Source organism: Trachemys scripta, chromosome 6 (assembly GCF_013100865.1).
Source record: "Trachemys scripta elegans isolate TJP31775 chromosome 6, CAS_Tse_1.0, whole genome shotgun sequence".
In the NCBI taxonomy this organism is placed as follows: Eukaryota; Metazoa; Chordata; order Testudines; family Emydidae; genus Trachemys; species Trachemys scripta.
Window position 1 is genome coordinate 24174409 of NC_048303.1, and position 19327 is coordinate 24193735.

A 19327-nucleotide genomic window follows, 5' to 3' on the forward strand; every position below is an offset into this window, starting at 1 on the left:
CTGGACCCAAGAGACTTTGGGGGTGTTGGACTTTGGGGACTCTGGGTGATTTTTGGGTTGCTGGATTCAAGAACCAAAGGGAAAGGACACAGCCCAATTTGCTGGGGTGGGTTTTTTTTTGTTCATGATTTGTGTTATGAATCCTGTTTGTGGTGTTGATGTCATTTACCTCATGTTATTAAACATTTCTGTTACACTCAGACTCCGTGCTTGCGAGAGGGGAAGTATTGCCTCTTAGAGGCACCCAGGGGGTGGTATGTAATTGTCCCAGGTCACTGGGTGGGGGCTCGAGCCGGTTTTGCATTGCGTTATTGAAACGGAACCCCTAGATACAGAACCCGGTCCTTGTTGCTGCCAACTTAGATGGGCAGAAGGGTTACATTTTTGGGGGCTCCTTTCCCTTTGGTTCTTGAATCCACCCAAAGTCCCAAAAGTCCAACAGACCCCGAAGTCTCTGTCGCTGGCCAGTGCAGCCCCAGAGTAAAAGGGGGAGGCACGCGGGGTGTTAAGGGCACCTTACGTGATCCGAGGCCGGCCGGCCATCTCTCCGTAGGGTTCCGCCACAGCCTTCACCACGAGCCAGTCCACTTCCTGCCGTCCCACAAACTGCTCCGCTCTACAAGCTGCTCCGCTCCGCTCACCAACCTGTGAGCCGCTCCAGCCGTCCCCGCAAACAGCTCCGCTTGCCGTTCCTTGGGCCACTCCAACTGGCCCCGCAAGGCTCCGCGCCGCTCGCTGCTCCTCCAGTCATCCCCACAAATTGCTCCGCCAGCTGCTTAGCAATATAGGTTCAGGCTCCCCCACTAGTTAACACAGCACTCAGTGATCTCAGCTTTTAATAACTTTAGCTCTTTTGTGATTTCAGCTCTTAGCAATTTCAGCTCATAGTAGGGGAGCCCCAGTGCTAGTGCAACATTGGCCCAAAGTGAATTCAGCTCAGCAGCCTGTAACTAGACTCCTAATGGAATCAAAGTTAGCTCTGACATTCAACAGTGGAGAGAGGAGGTAGTGCAATTGGTGTTTCAAACCCTCAGAGGGGGCCTATACCATCCAGTACAAATACCTATCCCCATCCTCTCTCCATTCACTGGGTTTTGTAACCCATGCCCCTTGTCAAGCAAGTGCTACTTAGGTAATGGTGAAGGACTCACTCAGTCCTTCTGTCATACAACAGTTCCACTGGCCTTGATTCACAGAATCAGGGTAACAAAACTTTATTCTTCCTGCCCCAATAACAGAGAAAACTGGGGATCCCACACCAGCCAAAGTAACCACTTTGAGTTGCTGTTGTTTCATGCCACGCGGGTGGGTGTGCCTATGCAAACAAGATCAGCCTCTGGAGTTCTTTTCCACACTCGCCATAATTCACCACCAGATGTCAGGGTAGAGCTCATCCTGACTCTGCTTACACAAGGGACTTCCTGAAGGAGAGCAAGCCTGGAGTTGTTCCATTTTGTTCCCCAGGTTACTTAGTACATCAGAAGCATATGGCGGACAAGAACACAGGTGGAAGTTTACAAAAATGCTTCCACTGGCTCTAACTAGTGTTAAAGCCAGTAGGAATCGCAAGGTAAAAAAGTTGGAATTGTTTTGTATCACCATTTTAATGTGACTTGCTTTGCAGAAAGCATGTTTAAAATGGTGGTAAAATCATCTCTGGCTGAGGGAGCCAGGTCTGTGCTGCAGCTCCCACTGGTTATGGTAGGAATTGTTTTTGGTAATTTTTCCCAGTGTTGTAGTCACTTTGCTATTTTCTTAACACTACAGATTCTCTGGGACTATTAACATAATAACAGTAATCTAAACAACAACGAGCAGCGAAGTAAATCCAGCAACTTCAGTTCAGCATTGTTACTCCTTATCTAGTTCTTCTCTGGTCCTGTCATCTTCTGTATGGTTTTGCAATAGTTCTTCCTCTTTATAGTCCTAGCATGTGTAACCGTGCTCCTCATAAATCAACAAACTTTTTCTTGGGACCAAGATTAGTGCCTCCACTTTGTGTTTCAGAAAAGCATTTTGGAGTGCACCAAACTTTCTGTGCCTGCCTTGGGTTGCAGAACCCACTTCCAGGAGGAAAAAAATAAGAGTTCTGCTATATTTGTACAGAACGATTTTTTTTTGTAGCATGTAAAATACAGTCTTAGTAGCTCATGTCTTACTTACAATACTGCTATCTGCTAGTCTCCGTGTGTCCTGTGGTTTTATTCAAATCTTACTTCACAGGCTATTCTGAGGTGAATAGATGAATCATTAATCTGACCGATCTATAGAACACATGGGGATATCGGATCTGTTTCTTGTTTCCTGGCTGACGCTCTATCATCTGATCTAATTCTCAAGCGTCTTGAGTCATCTATCATTTTGAAGATTGTTTAACATAGATTTTAGATAAAGCACCTTGCTTTATGACCTGTTTATCCCAGAGCTATAGCTAGTTTCCTTACAGTATTTTTCGTATGGAAGCAGTGGCCGATTAGCCACAAAGCCAATGGGGCCCATGCCCAGGGGCACCAGCCAATTGGGAAGCCCCCCCAAAAATGGGCACCCCCACGGACCAACCCGCTCCACTCACCCGCCCAGCGCTCCTGCTGGGAACGGGGGAATCCCCCGCGTCCCGACCCTGCTTCAAGCAGGGGGGTGGGGGCCCCCACTTACTCTGATCCAGGGCCCCACAAACCCCTAATCTGCCTCTGTATGGAAGAGTCCAGTCTTCTTTGGAAAAAGCTTGTTCTCATGAACTAAACTTAGAAGTTAGGCGCACATGGGTCTATTCACATCTCTTTCGCTAACTTGCAGGTTAGTCAACAAGTGCCCTTAGGTTACTTGGGTTCAGAAGCGCCCCTTAGTTTACGTGATAAGTAGTCTGCTGCACATGCAGATCCAAGCCCAGGGAGTATGGAAAGAGGAAGTACAGGACCAGTTGCACCCTCACACATTTCTCTGAAACTGTGGAAGCCACCTCTAAGATGCAGGCTTTGTGGCTGGGACAGCAGGGAGACCTGGAGAAGGGGGTAACAATCTACAAACTACCAGATATTCCTATTCCCTCCCTCCAAAAACAACTTCCGTGGGAGACAAAGCCACACAAGTTAATTTTGAATGAGTCACCATTAATTTGTTCAAGTTTTCCTTCGGTGCTGCCAAGCTTGACATCCACATAAGGGCAGAATCAGTAGTCAATGTGTGCAGGGCAGAATGATGGGGAACCTGTACAAATTAACACTAACTGAGGGCAGGTCTACACTTAAAACGCTGCAGCTGTGCCATTGTAGCACTTCAGTGAAGACAGTACTATGCTAATGGGAGAGCTTCTCCCAGCGTGGTAGTTAATCCACTTCCGCAAGAGGCAGTAACTATGGCGACAGGTGAAGCCCTCCTGTTGACATAGCTCTGTCTACAACGGAGGTTAGGTCAGTATAACTGCATTGGTCAGGGGGTGTGGATTTTTCACACCCCTGTGAGATGTAGTTATACCGATATACATTTGTAGTGTAGACTTGGCCTCAGCCAGCATTAATTTGCACATTTGTTCTGCAATTTTGTTGGGAGGGAAGGGAGAAGAATGTGTCTGTCAACGTAGCCACATCTACACCAGGGGTATAGGTCAGCATAGTTGCAGTGCTCAAGGGTGTGGATTTTTCACATCCCTGAGTGCATTAGCTATGTCAACTTAAGTTTTCAATGTAGACCAGGCCGGAGAGCGGTATTTGGCGCTCTCTGTCTTTTTCATCATCTGCAAATTGAAGTTACTAAAGTGTAGGGGATCTGGATGAATAATTTGGAGTGGGTCTTTTATTAAACAGTTTTGCCTCTTCGTGTTTTCAATTTCTCTGCAATGGATCGTGACTTTTTTCAAATGTAATCCAAATTATTCACCAAATAATTTCTGCAATCAATTTTATTGATCTGCAGCACATCTGTAATTAAGATTTTGAAATCATCTTTCCAGGGATATTCTTCTGAGTTGCTTAAAATGTATTGTTTCTGCAACAATTCCTCCCAGCAAACTTGTTTGGTAGAACATCCATAACAAATAAGCACAAGAGAGGCAAAAATATCAAGTGAATTCGTTTATAAATTCTAAGAAATATTTATGGCATATTTCCCCCTCATTATTTACATAGCTTTGATACTTATCTACCTCACCAGGCTATTGTGGTGATTAGTTAGTTTGAGAAGCCCTTTCTAAATGTAAAGGGCTACCAAAGTATTATGATTATTTCCAGTAGGTTTAGTTTTTCTGAGATTCTTCCTGTTTTGGGGGTTGTAAGGTCATCTTGTTCTTGTATATCAATACTTTAATATGTGTCAAGTTGATGTTCCTGAATGCAGGACAGAAGAGGGAGCTGGTAGAATGGACTAGAAGGGTCAGATTCTCTGCTGCATTCAGCTACTGCTAGGTTCAGCAAAAAGGGAGGCTGTTAGGAGCCTCATTACAGCTTCCTGATTCTCTGTTTGGCCCCAGAACCATGGGCTGCTCTAAACTGCACCAGCTGGCTTCATTCTCCTAGAGACCATATGCCAGCTGGGGTAGCTAGAGCTCCCACCCATCTCTTTTGGGGACTGCAGGGAATGAGGCTTAGAAGATGGCTCCAGCATGTATATCATGCTGAGAGTGTACCCAGTGAGGGAATTGCAGGAGGTTTCCACTTCCTTTGTGCTGCTTGGGCACCTATTGAGTTCCCAGGGGTGGGCGGGCACAAGCCCACCTGCATGTAAAGGCCCTTCCCCCAGCCTCAGGGAAGGAGCCATTGAACCCAGGGCTCAAGTAAAGTCGCGGAACAACAAATGATAAAATGGGGATGGGAGTGAGGGTCACAGGGTCAAAAGCAGGGAGCACACAAGTAGTGGAGTGGGGCTGAGAATCTGGCTCAAGGTTTCCATTTTCTAAATAAAGACCTTATTGTGTAAACCTTTACTCCTTTCAATGTTTCTATGCACTTCAATGCAGTTGTTTTTGTGAGTAAGGACTTCCCTATAAGGAAAGTTTTGCAAGATTGGACCCCAAGTTTTTTACTCTAGTTTTATTTTTTCAGTGCAGTACTCCTTTATTGTATCCACACGAGCTTCACAGAGGTATTTTAGTGCTGCCCTGGGTTTCAAAATTTAGCCTCAAAAGGTTCAGAAGTACAATTCTAACAATGAGACAAAAACAGATTCACCAGGTGCTTTCTTAAACCTTGTCTATTTGTATTATGGCTGTGTCTAGCTTTTATCCACCATAGCTGGTAGCAGATAAAAAAAGGAAATGGACAAGACCACAAGATAAATAGTGAAACTTACTTGATTATCGTAAGTAGCAGTCTTGGCACCCCAACTGCCTGTTCAATAAAAGAAAAATGTATAAAACCAAAAGCATCCTAAGAGTGGAATAATGCAGAGTAAATTCGTAAAAGACGTAAATGTCAGCTGTACTCTTGTTTTAGCTTCTCTTCTAAAGTATTGTTGATGATTAATTCTGGTGAGTATTTGTAAGGTGTTAAGTTTTGTATTTTGCTTCAAATCAAGTAAGTTGGTGGAAATGACAAGTGTAAATCTGATTTAGGCTTGTCTCACATCTAAAAATGACCTTTAAAATAACTTGATTTCACTTGGTATTTTGTTAGAACTAGTTGAAAAATCAGGTTTTCTCAGCCTTCCCTGTCATTTATGGTAGATAAGGTCACAAAAACATTACATATAATAAAACCACTGCCATGAAGGAAATAAAAGTTGCCATAGAAAATTCTTTTTGCGAGCAAATTTTCATCACGTTTTTGTTATGCTTGTTTATGAAGTGTCTTTACCATGTGTTTTTGGTTTCAAGAGCATTGATAGTTATCTGGCTACTTACGGAATTTTTGTTAAAAATCTTGGGCTGGATTTCACACTCCGTAGTCAAACTTCCTAACGATTTCAAGGGAAATGTTGTCTGCAAGACTGTGGGTTTGTGGCCTGGAATTGTAGTGTTCTGTGTTAAGGCTTCATAGACAGTGGCTAAAATTCCTTCACTTTGGATAGTAACATTTGCTATCACTATCTTTTCTCCAGGTAAGTGGAGCTCATTGCAGCTGCCTATGCACATGCAGGCACACATACAAACACCCACATCTTTCGTTTTGCTTCCAGAGCTTAGACACCAGACCTCTACTTTGATTACAGTTACAAGAGGGGCTCACCCAATGCTTCATGGTCCTTGCAGTTTGACTCAGGGTGATAGAGTTTCTTGTCAGTGCTTGTTCAATTTACTGTAGCGGTTGACTTGTGATCCTTATTATTTTACCAGATAAAGTGCCTTTGTTATTAAAGCTAATAACCTTCCTCAGTTAATTGCAATCTATTTTTTTGGCAAGACCATCAAAGAAATGTTGTGTACAAAAATCATGAAACACATTAAAAAATCCTTTAACCCAACTGGTGAAGAGTAATTAAGTATATCCATAGATTTACTCTGGTTACAGAGAAGGTAAATTCTCACACATGCCCCTTTCTTCACATGGTCTTCAAGGGTTGCACGCATGTAGCTAGGGGCATGGGCCCCAGGGAATTTTTGTCACATCTCTGTTTGCACCACTAATGCTAAGTAGATTAACATGTGTGCTGCAGTAGTTGCAAATGCATTGAAAAGCAAAGCAAATGTACTTTGATGGGTTGCTAGACAGACCCAAATTAATCCTGGGTCAGATTCTGCTCCACTTGTCATGCTGAGTAGCACCACATGGACAGCATATGAAGTAAGGAGCTACTTGACATCAGTGAGAGTAGTAGAATCTGGCCCTTTAATGATTGGGTCTGTCCGATTTCTGAAGGTTTTTAAAGAATAGGGCAGCATATGTGTATTCTTCTTCAAAGATGTGCCCCTCAGCTGATTATAAACAAGGGAATTTTGTTTCCTGAAACTTCTTACGCAGTATCATTTTGCTTTGAGGCAGATAGACTGGGGCCTCCTCTAGATATACTGATGGATTCACTGAACTGTACAGCTTTCAGCATACAGTGGAGAATGCCAAGGCAGCATGCAAGCACCATCACAGGATACACTGTAAGTAAACCTTCGTTTTTGTTAGCATAGAATCCAAATGGACCATATAGTCCCATGCATTGCTCCCAAGGTTGGGGAATCCCCGTTGGAGGTGTTTAAGAACAGGTTGGACAAACACCTGTTAGGGATGGTCTAGGTATACTTGGTCCTGACTCATAGAATCCTAGAATATCAGGGTTGGAAGGGACCTCAGGAGGTCATCTAGTCCAAACCCTGCTCAAAGCAGGACCAATTCCCAACTAAATCATCCCAGCTAGGGCTTTGTCAAGCCGGGCCTTAAAAACTTCTAAGGAAGTAGATTCCACCACCACCCTGTAACCCATTCCAGTGCTTCACCACCCTCCTAGTGAAAAAGTTTTTCCTAATATCCAACCTAAACCTCCTCCACTGCAACTTGAGACCATTACTCCTTGTTCTGTCATCTGGTACCACTGAGAACAGTTTAGATCCATCCTCTTTGGAAAGCAGCTATCAAATCCGCCCTCATTCTTCTCTTCTCCAGACTAAATAATCCCAGTTCCCTCAGCCTCGCCTCATAAGTCATATGCTCCACTCCCCTAATCATTTTTGTTGCCCTCCGCTGGACTCTTTCCAATTTTTCCACATCTTTCTTGTAGTGTGGGGCACAAAACTGGACACAGTTCTCCAGATGGGGCCTCACCAATGCTGAATAGAGGGAAATGATCACTTTCCTCGATCTGCTGGCGATGCTCCTACTTATACAGTCCAAAATGCCATTAGCCTTCTTGGCAACAAGGGCACACCATTGACTCATATTCAGCTTCTCATCCACCGTAACCCCTAGGTCCTTTTCTGCAGAACTGCTTCCTAGCCACTCGGTCCCTAGTTTGTAGCAGTGCATGGGATTCTTCCGTCCTAAGTGCAGGACTCTCCACTTGTCCTTGTTGAACCTCATCAGATTTCTTTTGGCCCAATCCTCTAATTTGTCTAGGTCCCTTTGTATCCTATCCCTACCTCCAGCGTATCTACCACTCCTCCCAGTTTAGTGTCATCTGCAAACTTGCTGAGGGTGCAATCCACTCCATCTTCCAGATCATTAATGAACATATTGAACAAAACTGGCCCCAGGACCGACCCTTGGAGCACTCCGCTTGATACCGGCTGCCAACTAGACATGGAGCCATTTTTCACTACCTATTGAGCCCGATGATCCAGCCAGCTTTCTATCCACCTTATAGTCCATTCATCCAGCCCATACTTCTTTAACTTGCTGGCAAGAATTCTGTGGGATACTGTATCAAAAGCTTTGCTAAAGTCAAGGAATAACACGTCCACTGCTTTCCCCTCATCCACAGAGCCAGTTATCTCGTCATAGAAGGCAATTAGGTTAGTCAGGCATGACTTGCCCTTGGTGAATCCATGCTGACTGTTCCTGATCACTTTCCTCTCCTCTAAGTGCGCAGCACAGGGGGTTGGTCTAGATGACTTCTCAAGGTCCCTTCCAGCCCTATTGTTCTAACAGCAGTTCTCAAACTTTTTTTTTTCCCACGGACCACTTGAAAATTCCTGAGGGTCTCAGAGGACCACTTAATGATCTTTCCAAATGTTCTTTGTACCATTAGCTAACTATTGTAAAGCCCTTTAGATAAAAGCACTATATATAAACACCCCTTAATAATAATAATAAACTTTTTTGTTCTACAAATAAAAGCATACAACTCATATTTTAATATCAGTAGCCTTACCTTTCTAATGCGATGGATGTGCCCTCTGCCCCCTGCTGTGGCAGCCCCTGAGCTGGGGCTGGGAGGGAGAGGGGTCTCTCCCCCACCACAGCAGCCACAGATCTGAGGCTGGAAAGGAGGGCCATTTCTCCCCAGCAGCTGCAGCCCTAGAACTGGGGAAAGTTGCCTCTTTCTCTGGCCACTGTAGCCCTGCATGCCCCAAATTCCCCCACCCCCTCTCCTCACCCCACTGTGCCCTCCCACCTACCCCCTATTCCCGCCAAGGCCACCACCTCACCTTACACATGTGTCTTCTCCAGAGTCTAGGCACCTAATTAGTGGACCACAGCCCTTCATTCTCTCATGTGAGGCCACCCAGGCGTGCACCTTAGAGGGAACTGTCCATGGACCACCTGAATGGAACTCGCAGACCACTGGTGGTCCACGGACCACAGTTTGAGAACCTCTGTTCTAGGATTCTGTGCTGCTGTAAGTTGTTGATAAAAGAGGTGTCAGTAGGTCTCAGAAGCAAAGCAGTGTAACTTTGCACCAGTCTGGCATTTAGTTGAATGCAAAACAAATGAAACTTGCCCTGATTTTTTATTGTGTGGAAACCAAATTTAACCCTTAAACTGAGGTGAATGGGAGCTGTTTTTGCCAGGGGTGAACTTGGCCCTGAGAATGTCGGGGATGGTAGAGAAGAGCTGGTCAAAAATGTTTTGTTTTTCCCCATGGGAAATGTTGATGGAACCCCCTCTCCCGCCAAATCTAAATGCAAATTTTCATTGAAAAAAACAGTTTTCAAGGAACGCAGACAATTTCATGAAAGATGTCCATTCAATGAAAAACTCAGTTTTCCACTGGGAAAAAAGTTATAACAGAAAATGTTTGACCTTCTCTAGTTCTGATATAAGTTGCAATGGTGAGGGGCTGTTTCATCTTATACCTCCACGCTTCTTGAATTTCCTGCTATGCCCTATCTTTTCCTCCCTTGGTTGTGTAAGTTACACTTGTCTTGCACATCTACTGAATTATTTTTATTATTATTGAATTATTTGAATTGTAGTAGCTCATGATAATACAAATCATAAGTAAAAATAACAATAATTGAGTTAGGCACTGTACTTAGTTTGGTACATCCTTGGATGTATAAACAGAGGAGAAGTGAGTAGAAGTAGGGAGGTAGTTTTACCTCTACATACAGCATTGCAAGACTGATACTATAATACCAGCATCCAGTTCTTGTGCCCACATTATACAAAAGATGTTGAAAACTTGGAGAGGGTGCAGAAAAGGGCCATGTGGAGGGAAAATACCTTGTACTAAAAAGTTCTTTAGTCTAGCAGAGAAAGGCATAACAAGAATTAATTATTGACATTGAAGCCAGGCAATTTCCAATTAGAAATAAGGCACAAATTGTTAACAGTGAAGGTGATTAAACACTGGAACAAACTACTAAGGGAAGAGCTGTGTTTTCCATCTCTTGATGTCTCCAAATTGAGATTGGATGCCTTTCTGTGCTTTAATCAAAGTAAACACAAGTTATTGGGCTCAATACAGGGTGAAATTCTCTAGCCTGTGTTATATAGGAGGTCAGACTTGGATGATCTAATGATCCCTTCAGGCCTTAAAATCCAAGAATGTATGAACAGACATAAGTAAGAGATGGTACCAGCTCTAAAGAGCTTGTAAGCTAAATAAACAGGTCAGACAAACAGTGGAAGAAAGGGGTCATCCCCATTTTATAGATGGGCAATAGAGGCACAGAGAGATTAAGTGGATGTCCAGTGGGTAAAAGTTACACTGCTTTGCAACTTCCACCAGTTTTATTACCAATTTACACAGGAGCCAGATCCTCAGTTGACTTCAATGGGTTTACGCCAGTTGAGGATCTTGCCCATGATGTATAACTTACAGTGCAATTCATGTCATTGCTGAATGCTGCCCAGAGACTTCCATGGGAATTCAACCTACTGTACTTGTTTCAGGCTGCATTTTGCTGAATTTAGCGACCGCATTTTACTGTACCAGGAAGGTCACTGAATGCTAACTAATACATGTACACCGAGGCTTTGTCTGTACTGGGATATGACATATGTTAAAACACACATGTTAAACACAAAGTTAAACAATCAGTTTAAACAAGGATTGTTGTGTCAGCTGAGTATGGCTAACGCAAGGGTCCACTCTGATACAGTGTTAAATACGACAGTTCATTTCTACAACTAAGTGCTAAGTTGTGTTTAACATCGTATCAGCTAACACGTTATAAATTATATCATTTCAATATGTAGACAAGCCCTGGTAAGTCTGAAGAATATGTCAATGTATGCGAACTCTCCGTGTGTTTGTGGAGGGGCAGGAGATGTATACGCAGCCACTGTCAGTGATGTGATAGTAATTTACTTATTATTTCTAAAGTATTTGTATCACTACATCTTTTCAAGGTGTTTTACTCAGAGGTCGAAGCTGATAAACCAGTAAAACAGCTTTCACATGATGTCCCCCTTAGCTTGGATATGCTCAGCATGGTGAGTATCTGGCTTTATACATTGTCAGAATAATCAGAGCCTCTGGAATTTTGAGAGACTTAAGTTTGGCATTTTCTAATAATTGGTGGTACTTCTTTAGTAGGAACCAGGAATTCTGACTTCTTTGGCTGTGTGAATGACATACTGGCTTTAATTCCAAACCCACAGAGACTATTGGGCAAAGAGGAAATCATAGCACACTGCTGTAATCTAATCAGAAGTCTGGGAAATGATTTTTGTACCTCGTTCTCCTGCTAGTTTTGAATTCACAACTGTTGGGACTTGCTGTGGGTTTTAATAGCAATTACCTATGGCATCTCTTTAAATATTACTTTTGATATCAAGTTCACTTTTTCAATTGGGAAAAGTTCATTTGTGCCTGCAAAAATGGAAGAGCAATCACATGCCTCCATTTGCTGTTCCATGTATTTAGGTGTCTAAACACCCATCTGAGCAAAGCTGTGCCATCATGGTAAATGTCTGCGCAAACAGAGTTGTTGAATGTTTGGCAAATTCCTGTGTGTGCAAGTGAGACTGCTCACTGAAAATTTGAGATTAAAAGTTTAATTGCGAGCTTTAATAACTCCTAATTGCAAAAAAATATGGCAAATGTGTAAGTTCTTGTCTCCCAGGGGATTGGAAGTTTTTTATTCTTTCAGAAAAATCTCTTGTCCTTTCCTCATCACCTCCCATTTTCTTTCCCTTTTCCCCTATTCTCTTCTTTTCCTTACCCTCTTCATCCCTTTTCTTTTCACCTTTATATGCTTCATTCTCCTTCTCCCTCTAATCAGTGTCCTTCCTTCTTTCAGACCATGTGATCTTTACTCTTCCTTTCACGTGGCTGAATTAGGAATGTTCCCTAAGACTGCACCGGCTAGAAATTGGCACTGAGATAATAGCATCAAATTCAAATATTTGTGGGCAGAGGGGAGATTTTCTCTTTTTGAAGGGCATTGTGGTGAAGTTGATGAACATTAGCAAACCTGTTCAAAAGGAAGGGATGAAGTGAAGAAGAGGGAAGAGTAGCTTCTCAAATTCCCTGTTGCCTTATACTTTCTTTGGCTACTCCTAAATCTCATAGCTTTTTCATAGGTATGGGATCATGGTAAAGGAAGGAGTCTCACTGTCATGATTAATTATTACTTTGTTATACACTATTTTTTGTCCCTCCTGTGTTCCTCACTTCTTTTTCCTAAAAGTACTTCTGTTGCCACCATAGGATATGACATCATAGGGTATATCTACACAGCAGCTGGGAGGTTTAATTCCCAGCTCAGGAACCTATACATGAGCTAGCGCTTGCAAGGCTCAAGCTAGCCACCTAAGTACCTACCCACGGGGTCAGATGGGATTGCATGCGGGCAGCTAGCCCACGCTGTTACTCATGTAGTCATGGTTACGCTGCTATTTTTAGGCACTAGCTCAAGCTGACCTAACACGTGTACATCTACTTGAGCTGGGAATTAAGTGTCCCATATGTTGAGTATATTGGTAATATCTTGCTTTGCTGACCCATCACTTACGATTTGCCATCAGCTTTTAAGTATGTCGTTTGTTAACAAGTCCCATTCTGCTTTTTTTTCCCCCCAGAGTCAACTTGATGGACAAGCGATTTTTGTAAGTACCGCACTTCCTGAAACTGTGGCAGCTGTGATCCAAAATAAGACGGAACATTTAGAGCCTCCCTTTCCACTGATTCATATGCAGTTCACTAAAATGCTCCATAATCTACTAAAATACTACTACTTAGCACTTAAATGGGGCTTTTCATAGTCAAAGTGCCACAACCATTAACTAATGCTCGGAGCAGGTAGGTAAGAAAGCATTATTATCATCTCCGTTTTAGAGATGGATAATTTTCCACACTAATCATCAAAAACACTTAAGGGTGCCTTGCTGAGGTTAGAGGAGATGGACCGTAAAAGAATGAGAGCCAGGCAGCGAAGGCCACAGGAGAGCTGAGCAGTCAGCCAGAGTGGGAGGGCCAAGCAATCAGACAAAAGGGACAGGACGGAAGGGGGATATACTCTGTGGGGAGGAGGGAAGAACAGAGCAGTAAGGAAGTGTGAAAAGAAATTGGAAGAGTAGATCTGAGCTGAGCTAAAAAGAGGATAGGACACAGGAATGGGGAGGCAGAGCGAGCACACAAAAAGGAGGCAGGATTGGGAGATTAAAGACAATGTTGTATAGAAAATAACCCCCCTTTATGACTTTTGCTGCTGGTGAATTATTTCCAGTCCTGTGCTCAGTCCAATGGACCATTCTGCTTCCATAAACAATAACTGTAAAGGGTTTAGTTTTAGAGATGGGCTAAAAAGGAGGTGTTTATGCAGGGCCGGCTCTGGCTTTTTGGCCGCCCCAAGCAAAAAAAAAAAAAAACCGGGGCGGCCAGAACAGCAAAGCAAAAAAAAAAAAAAAAAACCCAACCTGCGGCGGAATGTGGGTGCCGGGGAACCGGCTGGCGGGGGGAGGGAGAGGGGGAGGGAGCGGGCAGGAGAGAGAGAGAGAAGGGGGCGGCCAGGGCTACAGCAGGGGCGCTGACACGCAGCCCCTCCCGCTATGCCGCCTCCTGCCTCGAGGGCTCCGCTCTGGTCGGCGGGGAGGGAAGGAGGAGGACTGCCCTACAGGGTGCTCTGGTTCTCCATGCCGCCGCCCCCTACAGAGCGGCTGGAGCGGAACAAGAACAACAATAAAAAAAGTGGCCGTGCTGCCCTAGGATTGGACAGAATGCTGCCTCGAACAATCTGCCGCCCCAAGCACCAGCTTGCTCAGCTGGTGCCTGGAGCCAGCCCTGTGTTCATGTATGGAAGGGTTTTGGTTTGAGACTGAATCCTGACCAGGGTATAGGCTTGGAGTCAACATTGACAGATTCTTGCAAGCTGTTTATGTGAGATTTTGGCCAGAAATGGTGGAAATCATGTGAAATCAGTAGATTTCATGAGATTTCAACTATCTGTATTAATGGAAATTTTGCTAGATCTTGGGAGAATCACTGTGGTTAGGAGACTTTTAGGATGCATCTAAACCAGAAGAGGGAAAATGGGCTCCTAGTTTTGGATTCATCGGCTCCCAGCTGGTCATTAATCCCCAGGAAATGTTGTTGAACTCGGACATTCTTGCTGAAATGCTTTCTGTTATACTCAGACCAAAGTCAACAGAAATCTGCAATAACACTGTGGTCAGGTTTGCATGATTTGTCTTTTAGACAGTGGGCCTGATTCTCCTCTAAATTACAATGATATGATTCCATTGACTTCAATGGAGCTCCCTCCTGACCTACACTGCTGTAACTGAGAGCAGAATCAGTCCCAGTCTGTAAGTATAAGCATTATCAGATCGGATAGTATGTATTATATCTGGTCATGGTATTGTTTTACAACATAGAACATATAAATAACAGCACACAGCAAACATGGAAATATAGTATAAAGGCACCTATTAAGGCTCTTATCCGATTGAGTTTAGTGGGGCTATTCACATGCTACACATTAAGCACACGTGTAAGCCTGTGGACTTGGTCCTAAAAAAAGAATAGGCAGGCTTTAGAGGTGGAAGGTTTCTAGGTCAAGTGCCTGAACTTGGAGAACAATGAATAGCTATGAGCTTGTGTACCCTGACAGGAGAAATACATTTTGTGATAGAGTCAAAGTTAGGCCTAGGTGATTGTGCAAAGCTCATGTTTGGCCAGATCTTCAACTGCTGTAAATTGGCATAGCTCCATTGCAGTCAACAGAGCTTCTCTCATTTATGTCAGTAAGGCCCATAATGTTTTAATAAAACAGAAGGCCAAATTCTGCCCCATTGTATGCCGTTTAAACTTTGGCATACCTTGCTATAATACAGGGGTCGGCAACCTTTCAGAAGTGGTGTGCTGAATCTTCATTTATTCACTCTAATTTAAGGTTTCGCGTGCCAGTAGAATATTTTAACGTTTTTAGAAGGTCTCTTTCTATAAATCTATAATATATAACTAAACTATTGTTATATGTAAAGTAAATAAGGTTTTTAAAATGTTTAAGAAGCTTCATTTAAAATTAAATAAAAATGCAGAGCCCCAGGGACGGTGGCCAGGACCCGGGCAGTGTGAGTGCCACTGAAAATCAGCTCGCGTGCTGCCTTTGGCATGCGTGCCATAGGTTGCCTACCCCTGCTATAAAACCTGTGACACAGCCAATGTACTGCAATAAAGATTTCAGCCCACTATACCTCTAGTATCACAACACAGCAAATCTTTTAAGATGCACTAAGAGTACAAGAAGGTGGAACTCAGTCCAGATCCATATAAATATCTTAACTTGCTTTAAAAGCACTTCATATAATTGCATTGACTTTCTAACATTAGACTAAAACCCTGACTCACAACAAGCTGTGTGTGGCAGGACCTCTGTCCAATCAGTTGGACTGTGCATGAGCTTATGGTGTCTACCTCCCTGGAGCTCACTGCAGATTGGGACTGGCGGTAGCAATAACAGGTAGTAGAACTATTGGACTAGTACAGTATTTACCCACAGGAGTAAAGAAGGAGAGTTTATTAGAAAGGCTGGCATCAGGAGGCTGGCAGATAATAAAGTATTAGGATCTTTCACTAGCTTGCTGCACCTGGAAATACTATTTCAAGTTGCTCTTAGCTTTAGGGGAAAAGAGCTCTCTGAATTTTCCCATGCACTGTGAGTGATATTTTAAATATCTGGATGACTCTTTAGAAGTGCATATATGTATGTGTGTGTGTATGTATATATGATGTTTCATATAATAAAATCATCCAGTTCAATTATTGCCTTCATGTAAATACTTTGGTTAATCTTTGGAACTACAGCTGAGGTGTCATTTATGGCTTCCAGTGAAACAATTGGTGATGGACCCATATCCAAGAGCTCCCCAACTTCTAGGATTTTTGAGATCCAAACCCTGACCAGGATCTGAATTTTGCACATGGACCCATCTTTATTAATGTTTGGCTGAGCCAAAATATGAGATCTGAATAGTTCCAGCTGACTGGTTGTACATGTTCTGTAATGGACCAGACAGTGAGATAAATACTTGGTTGTGCTGGGAGTCTTAAATAGCATCACACATAACAAAATTATCATATGCAGAGCTCAGCAATGCCTTACATATGACAGTTGACAGTTTTGCCTTTGGGTTAACCTCTCCTGTGATGGTGGCACAGAAACAAGTAAGTTGGTCTTCCATAAAGGGAGGCACTCATTTCAGGTCACGGTTGATATTAGCAGAGCAGTGTGGGATGAAAATTTCAGGGCGCATCTACTTCCATTGGTTCCTGATCTGCGTACAAGGAGAGGTCATACATTTCTTCACCATCAGAAGCAGCTACAGTCCCCTGGAAACAGATAATGAACTCCAGCATTTGGCTCTAAAGGGGAATGTATGTGACTTAAATTTCAGCAGCCAAAGTGTGTGATTGTGATCTCCATAAAAACTTTCTTCAGACTTCGGAATTATGCTGAGAAATGGGTCTAGGTCAGTTCTGTAGATCCCTGTGGGATAAAACTACAGCTTCTCAGGAAAAACGTGACCTTGTTTGTCTGTTTTGTTTGTGTACTGAATTGGCATTCTTGCATTTTTCCTAGGGGAAATATGGAAAATATCATGTAAGAGGATTCTCCCATTCAAGCAACACAGCACACAATGTCATTTTCAGTAACATGAAACAGATCTATTACTTTTTTGTATCTTCTTTTTCTTGTCTCTGACAGGATGTTGTTATCGGCGATTTAAAGCCAGGCACTCCACACCGCGTTAGTGTAGGAGCTTATGGCTGGGCAGGAAAAGGACGACCCAGCATGCCCAGAGACATCACAACCTTATCCCAAGGTAAAAATCTGTGTAAATAGCTTTCCATTATGAAACCGCTGAGGCAGAGTTAATCCAAGACATTTCATTTTGCTGGCAGGTAAACACAGAGTGAGAGCTAAAATTTCTGTTTTGCTCAAAGTCGCTCATGTCAGAGGGCAGGCTGTATTTGTAATGGCAAAATGGTCAGTAACATTATTAAAAGATTTAAAAGGATAAATGCCACCCGAGGTACCAGGTGCCTTGTGGACCCTTTATAAATGCCTGCAAGGGCATTTGAAGAAAGAAACCTCTTTCCTCTAGCATATTTCTTGCCCACAGTGCAGCATGTGAATCCTAGCTAAATCTGATTTTTGTACAGTACTTAAGTTTAAATATTTTTAACATAATACTTTTACAAGTGTGATTGTTTTGTGGTAAGAAACCAATCTGATTCTCAGTGCTGGGAGGGGTATGTGTGTGTGTTGAGTTTTGTGTCTATAAAATCCATCTGCTTTTCTAATACTGATTACATGCCATTCTTTTGGCTTAGATAAATGCATGCCCCCTGAACCACCCTATCAGCCTCAGGTCATAGTAGTTTCTGATTCAGAGGTTGCGCTATCATGGAAACCTGGAGTCAGTGAAGGAAGTTCCCCAATCCAGTACTACACCTTGGAGTTTATCAGGTAAATCTGTCGGTGGAATCTGAATTTCAGTATATGTGCACTACATGTATTTCAAAATTATATTATTAGATTCAGTGCAGACGTTCCTCATTATTTATTCATTCATTTTATATAGTGCATTTATCACTTTCTCTCTCTCTCTCTGTGAAATGTACTGTAAAAATTTAAAATAAATAATCTCAATTGATATAAAGTCAGCAATGACTCCCACCCTTCGCCTTAAAAAATAAATACCCACCCTCTGGGGTAAGCCTGAGTAAACAGGGTTTGAAACATGCTCTGGAAGTCATCAAACTCACGCTAAGGGGAGAAGAGAATTTCAGAGTCAAGGGCCTTCCCCTGAAAATGTCCTGCCCCCAGCCCTCAGAGGTAGAAATGCTGGGACTGTCAGCTCAATTGTCTCAGCTGATTTCAGCTGTCATGTAAGAATATAAGAAGAGGTGGTATCTTGAGTTTGCAGGTCTCAGATCACTATGTGCTCTTTACTTTATGGATCTCGTGTACTGTTACTGTCCTAGTTTTTATGGAAAGTTATTAGAAAACCTTCAAGGAGATTCTATCCTGAATTATCTAAAACATGCAATAGTATATAATAGAGCAGGCATGGCCAAACCACGGCTTGCAAGCCACATGTGGCTCTTTAAGGGGTCAACTGTGGCTCACTGAGCTTGGGGCTTCCCCCCTTGGGGGGCGGTGGGGTTGAGCTGGTGCTTGCTGCTCAATCCCTGTGGGGGGCCACTGAGGCTTGAGGCTTGACCCCACAGCAGGGCAAGCTGGCGCTTGCGGCTTCAGCCCTGTGAGGAGGGAGCCAAGGCTCGGGGCTTCAGCTTTGCGGGGGAGGGGGGGGGGAGCCAAGGCTCAAGGCTTCAACGTCGCAGGGGTGAGCTGGTGCTCTTGGCTTCAAATCTGCAGGAGGAGGGGCACTGCTGCTTGGGGCTTCAGCCCTGCAAGTGATGCCTAGGCTCCAGCTTCAGAGGCACATGCTCATTATAACAGGAAATTGCATCGCTCTAGTGCTGAGGGGATAGCTCAGTGGTTTGAGCATTGACCTGTTAAACCCAGGGTTGTGAGTTCAATCCTTGAGGGGGGGATTTGGGTCAAAAATCTAACTGGGGATTGGTCCTGCTTTAAGCAGGGGGTTGGACTAGGTGACCATCTGAGGTCCCTTCCAACCCTGATATTCTATGACCTTATGTGCTGTGATCTCCTTGCATGGTGCACACTACAGGCTGTGTTTACTGTTCATAAGTTGCAGTTGAATAGTTATAGATTTAAGAGTTAAGCTTATGTTAATTTCGTGGATGACAATGACATCATCAAACTGTAAGAAATGCAAGTATGAAGAAGAAAACTGAAGTTTTCAGCCAGAATGGGAGGAAGATTTTGCATTCACTAGTAAAGGTGGCAGACCCCTGTGCCTTATCTGCAATGCATTCCTCTCTCACTACAAAGCGAGCAACTTGAAATGTCACTATGAAACTAATCACAATAACTTTCCCTCTAAATATCCTCCTGGATCAGAATTAAAGAAAAATAAGCTAACCACATTAAATTTACACCTCGACAGTTAACAGACACTACTTTCGGCATTCAGTAAGGAAGCTGACA

The 19327-nt window shown here is 43.3% G+C and overlaps 1 protein-coding gene across 1 annotated transcript in view; it reads left to right on the forward strand.

The window, feature by feature from the left end:
- Positions 1-19327, forward strand: part of EGFLAM (EGF like, fibronectin type III and laminin G domains) — a 99965-nt gene that overhangs the window by 16538 nt on the left and 64100 nt on the right. The window contains exons 2-6 of the mRNA XM_034774018.1: positions 6912-7021; positions 11154-11237; positions 12828-12854; positions 16955-17072; positions 17584-17719. Coding sequence (XP_034629909.1) covers positions 6912-7021; positions 11154-11237; positions 12828-12854; positions 16955-17072; positions 17584-17719 — 475 coding nt within the window. The remainder of the gene's footprint in view (positions 1-6911; positions 7022-11153; positions 11238-12827; positions 12855-16954; positions 17073-17583; positions 17720-19327) is intronic.